Genomic DNA, 11,254 nt, shown 5'->3' with positions numbered 1-11,254 from the left:
AAAGTCATGGTTATTTAATCTGACAAAACTTTGAGGGTGTTTTGTGGAACAGAAATGTAGTGAATGAGATTTTTCCCTTTCTAAAGAACATAATATTCCCCAACCTTGTCACTCACCACTGACTCCCATCCCATCTGTCCAGACACCATAAGCATACACAATCTGTCACATTCAATCATTCCATTATTACTGACAGTGTTTTTTTTTTTTTTTTTCAGTGTAATAACATAGTTTGTTTGAGTATGAACCCCATGCACATAAGCTTCAATAAGTTTTCTTTTCTGTGCCATTTACAGAATCCCTGCTCTGGCCAGCTCCAGGCAGTTTTTCCGTGCACCAAAATATTTTGTTTCTCAGTCAACTTTCACCCCCAAGGACTGCACTTGTCCCTATAAATAATACATCAGTGGCTTCATTACTAGTAGTAGTTTTACATGACATAATAAAAAAATTGCAAAACAACAATTTATAGGGCCATTTATGGATGTGGAATAAAATGCATATAAACAATTTTTCAATGGGCACAGCACCCTTGAGAACCCTGTACAATTGTGGGATACCATCAAACATGAAACTCTCCAAGCTGCAAAGGAGTGCATTAGTGTCTGAGTTCAAGGAGTTTTTTGCCTTTGGGGAGACAGAGATCACAGTGCTAGCTCAGTAACATCATCTGCATTACCTGCACATGGACTTGGATCTGCAAATCTATCATCATATCCTCATAAGGCACAGTTTAGTCAAATATGAAAATGTATCACAACATCCACATAACCTAGTTAAAAGGGGAAATGATGCATGAAAGTATCACAAAATTCACATAATGCATAGGTTATGTGAGGGATTTATGAAGATATATATGCTTGCTATGGTATATAAGTTGTGCACGCAAGCGCAATACCAAAACCAGATATTAAAAGGGATTTTATTGATTAAAAAATATTGATGACAAAAACTTCAACTTCAAAATGTACTACCAAAAATATGCATTTTCTTGAATTAATGAGAGAATGATTCATGGTTTGTTCTTAACCCCATATATTTGATACCTCAAGTACATATTAGAAGTCTAAACTTAGCTAGAAAAAAGTTCCCTTTGTCATCAGGGGAACATAATATCAATCAGTTAGGGAGACTGAAAGAACAATTATCTTTTGGGTTAAAACCATTCCACCTTTGTTCCCCCAAGTGGCAGAGACTGATAGCATAGGAAAGATAGTCCCTTAATGTTCAAAAGTGAGAGTCTAGGTGATTATTAATTGTAGAAGGTGAACAACCCTCACCACACACTGGGCATGGATACAGCTCTGCCAACTCATCTCTATTGTACCGAGAACCACTTGCCTCTGAAATCTGGCCACTGTCAATGTCACAGCTGTCACTGCCTCCAGAGCACTCTACCTCCTGGCTAGCAGAGGGAAGAATTTCAGAATATGATGTTTCTTGTGCTTCATTTTCATTTTGCACTGCCTCATCATCACTATGGTTGCTTACACATTCATCAAGATGTTTATTTATATCCTTTTCTGGTATTGAAGCATCACACACTGGGCATCTGACAGTCTTCCTAACAGACTGCAATGGTGAGGGACTTACCACATAGCAATCCAAAGATTTTTGTTTTCTCCGAGTGCTATTTCCTTCTGTTTGTGACACTGATGAACAGAATACATCTTTTTTATCCTTATCTGGGCACTTGGAATTTTCTGTCTTTGAATGATCAACTTTGGACTTGTTGGATTCTGAGGAGGTTGAGGGAAGCTGAAGGTTTGAATATGATGGATTCAGCAATTTTGACACCTTGCTACTATTACCTCCCAAAGAATACCCTTGCCCCTGGAATACTACAGGTAATGGGCTAGTTTCCACTTCAGAAGTATGCTCTTTTGTGTTGGTCTTGGACTGAGTATTGGTTTTCCCCCTCACTGTCACAGTTCGAGAGCCGCCACCTCTCACAGCAAGCCCAGTAGTGCCAGAACCACCAAAATTTTTCTGTGTCATACTTTTGCCCCCAGACTTCTTCCCGGCTGCCACTTCATTACCACTGCGTTGTTTCTTCTGTGGTGGAGGCTGGCTGCCAAACCCATGAACATTTGAGTGACTAGCACCTGCAACTTTGATCTGGTTCACTTTGCCACTAGATAAACCAGTTAAGCTTTGTATGTTATTCTGCTTCTCTGCTTTTTTACTTGAGCTATGCTGATCCCCACTTTCTGTTTTCTTCTTTAGACCATTTTCAGGAACATGCTCTTTAAGAGAGTCACTTAGCCGTTTCCCTGAGTGTGAAGGTTGTGAAGATGCTTCTCCAAGAGAATTACTTTTCCCTGTGAAACCAATAAAGTTCCTAATGTCTCTGCAGCCATCAGATTTTTTCTTACCTGCAAAAGATGGAGCAAATAAATATTTTTACATGGGTCTGACACCATCTTGTGATGGAACAATTGTCTTCTGGTAAAAGGTCAAAATTCAGACAAGGCAACAGTTGCTGTTCCCTCTCTACTCTTTTAGACTTCTCTGCTACTCACTACTCTGTTTCCACACAAGATATTCTTCGACTCCTTGTTATCCACCTTAATCAATCTAGTATATAGAAGAGCTGAACATTATTCTACTGGTTTTAAGTTATGTAGAGATTTTTATATTTTTCAAACACGCTAATATTTCCTCCAAAGGCTTTACAGTGCTTTCTTCTTTCTTGTGGCTCAACCTCCTCACTCCCGCTTTGCTGTTGTAGGAGAAAAGATACACAGAGGAAGTGGTGGAGTGGACAGTGTGCGAGCATGGTGTCTTGGAGGACCTGGGTTCTAGCTCTGCCTGCTGCTACAAGCTGATAATTTTGTCATCACTAGCCACATGCTGTCCTGATAACCACCTATCAACCCAGACTCTAGTGAAACTCTATAAAGAGGATCAAGTGGAACTCTGGGAAGCAGCATGAGCCAAAGAAGAATGGCAGCACTATAAAACACTTGCCTGAGACATTAACAGGCTGGGGCCAACCATCAGGCCCCATCAAGAAAGTTTACCAGTGCTACAAGATGAATCCACATTTTACTAAGTAAAACAGGTTACTATTCTGAGATATGAATATGCAGTGATGTTTTGAGATTATTTTTGACCGAACAAGATATTTTCTAATACTTACTGGCTGCATTGCTTCCCTTCTTTGCTGCCCCATAGTTCTCAGGCTCCTGGATTTTGATGTAGGTACCCCCACAGGTCTGTTGGTGCTGCTCCCACCAGCGGTCCGTAGGGCCAGGAGCTCTGTTCATGGTCCTCTTCAGCAAGCCAAAGTAAGGTCGCCTGGTCCGGCATGGCCCATTACATTGCCAAATATGTTGTCTGTACACATCTACCTCATCATGAAAGGTATGGTACACCTGAAGCAAACATGACAATTAACTGAAATTCTGACAGTTACCTGTTTTATACTCCCCAAGTTCCCTACATGGAAAAATATCAGTAAAGGTGGAAAACTAAAAGTCACACCCCATAGTTCCTGTATACTTGATTTGTGTGCAGTAAGTCTTAACCCCTTGGTACATGATAAGTTTTTGAATGTTTACTTTTCCATGACTATTTGCATCCGCTCCCTTTTGGCCAGCTCAAGACGTTTCACACTTCAAAATACGTTGTTTCCAAGTCAATTTTCACCCACACCAAATACTTTCATTCATTATTTCATTTTTGTTAGAAATAGGTATGGTGTCTGAATGCAAATTTGCATAGGTGGTGGCTGAGTGGTAGTGTGCTGGGCCCACATTCACCGCGGGATGGACGATGCGGGTTCGAATCCCCACGCTACCACCTCGGATTTTTCAGTCACTGCCGAGCGGCTTAAAACTACCCACATGCTGTCCTGAAGACCACCCATCAGCCCGGACTCTAGAGGAAACCGTCCAAGTGAATCAAGAACGAGTTCCGGGGGGCAGCATGAGCCAAGAGAAGATGGCGCCACTATAAACACTTGCCTGCGCCATGACGGGCTGGGGCCGACTACCATCCAGGCCCCTCAAGAAAGCCTACCGGTGCGATAGGCGTTCCGTAAAAAAAACAAAAAAAAAAAAAACACTGGGTGTGCCTATGACAGATCCTAATGTATGCATGTATTACAGTATGTTTGGAGAAAGCTGGATTGTGCAAGAGATAACAACTTGTGTGAGATGTCTGTCTAGTAAAGACAGAATAAGAGAGTGATTTTACATGGTATATTTACCAAAAATACAACTTATTATGTGAGATGTGCAGAGTATAAAATGAAAGCTGAAAAAGAAGACTGATAAGACTACAAGAAAGAAATATGTTTGTGAAAAGGAACTATTCAATTTGGCCACTTCTTTGGGGGAGTTCATGGAGGTGTAGGCAAACTGATGGAAAGCTGAGAGAAAATGGGTCAAAAAGGTTTTGCTAACTCGACCATAAGGTACTTCCACTTTTATTCTGCCTCTGCTGTGAATGTGGCAATTTATTAGTTCAAAGAATGTAATAGCAGCTTATTTGCTTTTAAATGAGAGGAGTTTCTACGACAACACCACTAAACTTTATTTCTTACCTTGTTTCCACTCAAATCTTCTGTTTAATGTGGAAAATAAAAGGTTACAATGAAGCAAGTTTTCAGCACTTACACTGATGTTAGTGCCAGCCGCTCCATTGATGCGATACATGTGTTTGTGGAACTCTGGGCCATGGCCATCCCGGTCCCTGTTGTTGGCCGTGACAAAGAGGTAGGCATGGATCATCTCGTGCTGGAAAAGAGGAGTCCAGTTACCATCATTAAGAAGTAATCCACCATGCTGAGTTTATCAGTACAGCTGCTCTTGTGCTTTAGCGTGTTTTGTTTGTGGTCATATTTAGCTGAAAACTTACAATTTTTTGGGGCTTAAGATAAACAAAATTTTGACCTTCACATTTACTTTAGTTTGCTTCCCTTTTATTAACAGTCTAACAAAATTACCTACTGGTAGTTATTATAAGAAACTACTATACAGTGGGGCCCAATCAATGTCTAACGGTGTTAAGAGACTGAAAAAACATCGCTAGTTCTGGAACTTTAAATTGTAAAAGATAAAAAGAGACTGGAACTTTTCAGAAGTTGACTTGTTTTTGTTCTATTTCACCTGCTTTTAACAACTAAACTTCCATTTATATATAAACATAAGTATGTGCTAACAGGAAAAGGCAACAAAAACTTGCTCTTAAATACTTTGAATGTGGTCTCTATTGGATAAAGAAGTTAGGAGTTGGGAGTGTTGGCTGACTGACAGCCTTCACCAATGCCACCATCAACACAGCCCTCTTCCATGGCTAGCCAGACATGCGGCAGCCTTCCTAGGCAATCCATGCTTCTCGTATTGCAGCCGTTCATGATCTTCAAACCCAGGAAAGTCCTGAGGGTTAACAGGGCTGAGCAGGGCAACAGGGGCATCGTCAGACACCTGCACTCAGCTGAGCTCTGAGCCAAACAACTCCCTGCAGGTGAGTGTGTGTGTGTGTGTGTGTGTGAGGGGGGGGGGGGTGACCCAAATAGAACAATGGATCAGCTGGGAGGTGGTGGCTGAGTGGTCAGTGTGCAGGTGTGGTGAGCCCGAGGACCTAGGTTCAAGCCCCGCCGAAGCACACTGACAATTTTCAACCATGGCTGAATGGTGGAAGATTACCCACATGCTGCCCAGATCTTCAATTAATCCTAACTTCAGTGACATCATTCAAGTGGAGCAGTGGGGGTCAGCATGGGCCAAACAAGAGTCATACATTATGGCACAAGAACTAGCACAACTAGAACACCAGAAGTAGCATATTTTAAATTTATTATGAGGAAATGCACCAGTGAATAGCAGCAGTATACTACATAAGAAACAAAAGATCTCAAAAAAATGTGCAATGATATGAAAGTTAAAACTAGAAGGGATGAGATAAGAGTTGGTAAAACTGAGAAAACTTTGCAAAGACTCTAGGCCCCCTTCACACAAGCAGTTTTCTCCCGCGGTTTAGAAATCAATTATGTTCAATGAGGCCCTTCGCACGGTGCCGCATGGCTTAATTTCCCGCGCGGCAGTGATTTACCAACCGCGTGCACTGCTAACCCGCGCGGTGCCAGGCGGTTCAGAATACTATAGAAGTCCATGGAGCCCTTCAGACTGGAGGTTTTCCCCCGAGTGGCAGTTGTGGTTAATCTGTGGCAGAGGTTCATTTTGCTCACAAGTTCTTCAAGTGTAGGAAATGACATGAAGAAAAATATTGAAAAACTTTTCTTCATAAGCTTTCAGGTCAGAATATAATGTATGGAATGCTCCTTGAAGGAGCCTTGAGCTGTTTATTGGGTGGGTCCACCATATATGTAGTCGCTTCTTTTTTAACACCCTGTTCATTTTATCATTTTATTTATTTATCTTCTTTACGTCCTCCATCTCGAACAAACACAGACAAACTGATAACTATTCTGTGCGCTGCTGCAGACGAACCACGTGAGAAAACCGCTCGTGTGAAGACATGCCTTTTAAGACACCCACCCGTGCGGCCATACTACCGCGCGGGAGAAAACCGCTCGTGTGAAGGGGGCCTTACTGAAAGAACATGAAACTACTCACCAGCAACGTCTCTACCAGGTCCTTGCGTGGCCGTAGCTTAAGTAAAGGAAGTGAGAGCCGTACAGAGCATAGTCCTCCCCGGCCTTCATAGGAACACACACCAGCACATCTGTAATTGCAATGTTCAATCTGATATATGAAATAAAGACTTGAAGACTTAATTACTGGGGTTGGACTATTTTCCACTTACTCTTATATTAAGGCAATGTATACAGGTGAACCTGTTTTAAACTAACACATTCCATTTTTACATTAGACATTTCTTACATTCCTTTCAGTTTTACAAAATCTGAGAACTAAAATACACATAGAAACAAATGAACATTATACCTAGTAAAGTAGAATGTCAATTTTTGACATATTGGTTATATCATCAATTTAACACGAGACCTTGCATATCGTCAGCAGCCACTGCTAGGCCACTGCAAGACAATGAACTCTCCCAATGTACTTAACCTCTGCCATATCTTAGTGTACTCTATCCTGCTCTGGCAAATGCTCTGGTTTTCTCTCTCCACCTGTGACCTTTACCCCAAAATTTACTATTTGCTGTATGTGGTCACAACTACTTGTTTAATTAGGATATTTGCTGCTCTAGTGTGATGCATCAAGAGTGCTGCCACTGTGATAATACCTTATGAATTGATTTTTCTCTATAAAACTAGTATATATATATATATATATATATATATATATATATATATATATATATATATATATATATATATATATATATATATATATATATATATATATATATATATATATATATATATATATATATATATATATATATATATATATATATATATATATATATATATATATATATATATATATATATATATATATATATATATATATATATATATATATACGGTTATGCAGCATCAGGAAATGCATCACTTCACCAAGGGTTAGGCAACCATTGTGGCAGGTGCCTTGCTGCCTGCTACTCACAGCGTCATCCGAGGGCTCCAGCGCACCTCCACCCCGGCCAGACGTCCCCAAAAGAATTGATTATTGAAGGTCAGGAAGAGGGTGTGGACGTCAGGGTTGGGGTCGATCAGCTCCCATGTGGGGTCTATGAGGGAGACGGAGAGCTTCTCCTGTTGAGGCTCTTCCAATGGTTTCCTGCCCTTTTTGTGTAGTTCTGGAAAGGAAAAAATATATTAAAAAAGAAACCTAGAAAGTTTAATAAGATTTACATATTAAAGATTCAGCTATGAAGTTAGTTTGGTTTGGGCCCGAGTCTCTCCACAGTGCTGCTACATCACCCTCAGTACATCACTTTATCTCCTATGTCAGCTATTTACTATTTGAAATTGTGTATTTAATATTCTGTATACATTAAATAAGTTTATATAGTGTTATAAATATGTTGCTTTTCAGAATAATGGCAAAGAATTGTACAAATTCCATAACACCTGACACTTATTATTTCCAACATCAGCGATCAAGTCCATGTTACTCCCTGCCTCACCTCCATGCTCAGTGACAGCTACTCCAATGGCTGTCCTTACCCTGAAGGCTAGATTTGTTAGTGTTGTGGCCCTGAGTGAGCCCCGCCCAAACTGCCTTCATATTTGTGTCAGACCATCAGTGGTGGGCGATACCACAAGCTTTTTGTAATCGTGCTTACTAATTACTCTGGTGAAAAGTAATCGATTACCTTTACGATTACTGGATTTTGAGATCATAGGTTGGTTTTTCAATGCCCCTCCTTGATGTTATAGCCCAGTACCTAGTACCCACTACCATTACAGCAGTGCCCTAAAAGTTTGGGCCGCCCTGCTTCTGTTTCTCAATATTCCAATTCACATTCTTTTTTTTCATTAGCTACATCTTTCTCTGATTTAGAATTCTAATTAAGAAACCTGTTCATTGTTCAAAAGCTTCCTATTATGACTATACATACGAAAGTTGCATTAAGAAAATGTATATACTCATATTTATTATCATTTCTTAGAGAAATATTTTCAAATAATTTAAATATAATTAGAAATCCTCCATAGTAATCATTTCAAGAATTTGATTACTGAAAAAAATAATTGAGTACAATATTTTCTCAGACAGTAATCAAAGTAGCTGATAACAAATAATCGATTACACCGACCACTGCAGACTATATTAAGTCATTGACATCAGGTTAAAACCAATGTTAATTATCAATGACATGTGGCACCACTACCTAGATAAAGTGGCACGTCTTCTGTCTTGTGTTTCTGTTCTTCATGCTGCTTTAGAAGGCTGACGCGCAGCTCCTCCTCAAACTGAGCCTGCAGCTGGAGGGCAAGGGTCAGGTCTATCTCACTCATCCTTCAGAGTGTTGACCACACCATCATCTGCTGAGGCTCTGAAAGAGAACACTGACATGAGAAAGATGGCTCTAAATGGGGGTACAGTGTTCCCTTTTTATCTGCATATTTAATCATTCATGGGTTATACTAGAAAAAAATGTAAATGTGAAATATTCATAAACATGCGGCATAACTTTGAAATTCCCACCATGGCTATCAAAGCAGTGGAGTGTAAACAACAGCTACAGGTGGCCCACCCTGCCACCGCCTCGCTCCTCAGTCACGCATTGTCCGAAATGGTCATTGGTATTGCAAATTTAAGCCATTCCCTGCCTTCACCTCATGAAGTATAGGTTCAACTCGTGAACTTTAAGTTTGTGGGTTGTATTTTCAGGTCCTCACGTAGTAGGTGTTTCGTGTAGTGAGCAAGCCAGATGTACTTCTTTATTCAATCCCACCCTAGAGACCAACCATCTCCACTTCCTTGACCCCTAAAGGACTGCTGGCGGGAATTCCTGCTTGGGCGGAGAAAGGCAGAAAGGTGGGGTGAGGGAATTCCTGTATTCTGCTTTCCTGCCAAAATTTGTCCTTCCCAACATCATATCTTCGCCGTGCTGCAACCGAGGAATTTCTAGTTTCTTTCATCATGTAAATGAAAGATGGCAGTGTAAAAGCACTATGAACTCTAGTGTTTTTGTCTGAAGTTGTCACACAGGGCACTGAAGAAGAACACCTATTTAGCCAAATTTTATCAACACAGCACATCTCTGTGAGCAGAAAATTGCCCTCTAGCTTGTCCTTTAGAGGTTAAATGTGCAGTGCTACTTTAAAAACACCCAAACCCACCACAATAAGGCATGTAAGACCTCAAATGATGGTTGAGTTAAGGTGGGGGGTCGCAGGGGGTGTAGCCTCTCCCCGCTCTCATTAGGATGTTTGGTCAGATTAAATTTAATTGGTTCACATTAGATATATGCTTGTGAAGCATTTCGCCCTGAGCAGTGACCCTCAGTGTGGGCAGCGGGGGCATGCAGCACAGAGCGGGGCAGCGGCAGCAGGGGTACACAGTGGCGTGCAGAGTGGGGCGCTGTGTTGGGCAAATAGTCTGTGTTGGAAATATCACCTACATGTGTATTACATTATTTAAGAGGATTAAATAGTTTTTTCCTGTAAGTTTTAATGCATATTAGTTCTCTTAGAAATGACTGGTTATGAACACAGTATGGGGGCAAAATAAAGGGGGCAGAACTAATAGCCGATATACTGGTGTTCCAAACATTAACTCTGGAAGAAATTGGAGACAGAAAAAACAATATCACAACAATATGGAACAGAAGAAAAAGAAAACTGAACAAAACTAAAAGACAACAACGCCAATCAAGAATCAAGAATAAAGAATAAGTGGAAGCCGTTACAAAGGCAATCCCACGCCTACTATTGGACTGGACTGATAAAAAAATATATAAAATAAAATAAGTAATTTCTGCAAAAAACAACCTGAATATTTCAAAACACACACCAAAAATCTACCAGGAAAAATAGTTATCGGAAAACAGTAGCGACTGAAACAAGAAATCTTTACTAACTAACCTAACCTATCATACCTTTGCCAAGTCTATCACGGCTAGTCAACCTAAAGCCTGAAAAACACCCAAGGAAATACTTACTGATAAAAGAGTAAAGGGTAATTGTGGAGATTCACTACGCGCCTCCAAAATACAATATTACGCCTCCATATTATATTTAAGGGACGAAATACATGTCCCTTAACCATAATATGAAGGCGGAAAAACTTAAAAGTAAAGAAAAAATGGAAAAGTAAAGGAAAGTAAAGAAAAAGAAGTATCCTATGCAGTACCCATGTTATTTTTTCGGTATATTAGAAGCAGTTGTTGGCTAGATTAACCAAAAGTAAAAACGCACCATCAATCTTACCCCTGACCACTACACTGCCCAAGTTTTGTCATGTACCGCGCCTGACACTTGCCCGAGACAAGCACAACAGCTGCCTCAAGGTCCGCTGCCCACTAGCGTCTGCCCGCGGTGCAAATATGTCACGTGAGGAGCCGCGCACCGACGACCGACCTCTTAGCACGGCAATCCAAACTTTCCTGGTGTTCTCGATCTTGATCTTGATGTTACAGGTGGCTTGATATTTCTCCGCAGCCAGTGACACCTTGGAGGAAGAATGGAAGGAGAGGGCATGACGTCACAGGGGTTTTGTTTCACCCCTTGGAGGAAGAATGGAAGGAGAGGGCATGACGTCACAGGGGTTTTGTTTCACCCCTTGGAGGAAGAATGGAAGGAGAGGGCATGACGTCACAGGGGTTTTGTTTCACCCCTTGGAGGAAGAATGGAAGGAGAGGGCAT

At 40.8% G+C, this 11,254-nt stretch overlaps 1 protein-coding gene across 1 annotated transcript; it reads right to left on the bottom strand.

Moving 5' to 3' along the window:
- Positions 1–3,131: 3,131 nt before the first annotated feature.
- LOC126980929 (DNA-dependent metalloprotease SPRTN-like) lies at positions 3,132–11,009 on the bottom strand. Its single transcript, XM_050831386.1, has 6 exons — positions 10,872–11,009; positions 8,776–8,940; positions 7,545–7,737; positions 6,585–6,693; positions 4,623–4,742; positions 3,132–3,377 (listed from the first exon to the last, which is right to left on the bottom strand). Exons 2-6 carry the CDS (start codon positions 8,900–8,902, stop codon positions 3,132–3,134), a joined length of 795 nt encoding a protein of 264 aa, XP_050687343.1. The 5' UTR covers positions 8,903–8,940; positions 10,872–11,009.
- Positions 11,010–11,254: the final 245 nt, after the last annotated feature.

Source organism: Eriocheir sinensis, chromosome 46, assembly GCF_024679095.1.
Source record: "Eriocheir sinensis breed Jianghai 21 chromosome 46, ASM2467909v1, whole genome shotgun sequence".
Classification (NCBI taxonomy): Eukaryota; Metazoa; Arthropoda; class Malacostraca; order Decapoda; family Varunidae; genus Eriocheir; species Eriocheir sinensis.
Note: the sequence above shows the minus strand (reverse complement) of the source record. Positions and strands in the feature narration are given on the sequence as shown.

What these genes read in the sequence shown, in the direction of transcription:
- LOC126980929 (XM_050831386.1), bottom strand. Translation starts at nt 8,902, where the DNA reads ATGAGTGAGATAGACCTGACCCTTGCCCTCCAGCTGCAGGCTCAGTTT. An exon ending in TGGAGCCCTCGGATGACGCT is followed by an intron (nt 6,694 to 7,544) that starts GTGAGTAGCAGG and finishes TTGCAATTACAG; the next exon opens with ATGTGCTGGTGTGTGTTCCT. An exon ending in ACCTGGTAGAGACGTTGCTG is followed by an intron (nt 4,743 to 6,584) that starts GTGAGTAGTTTC and finishes CCTCTTTTCCAG; the next exon opens with CACGAGATGATCCATGCCTA.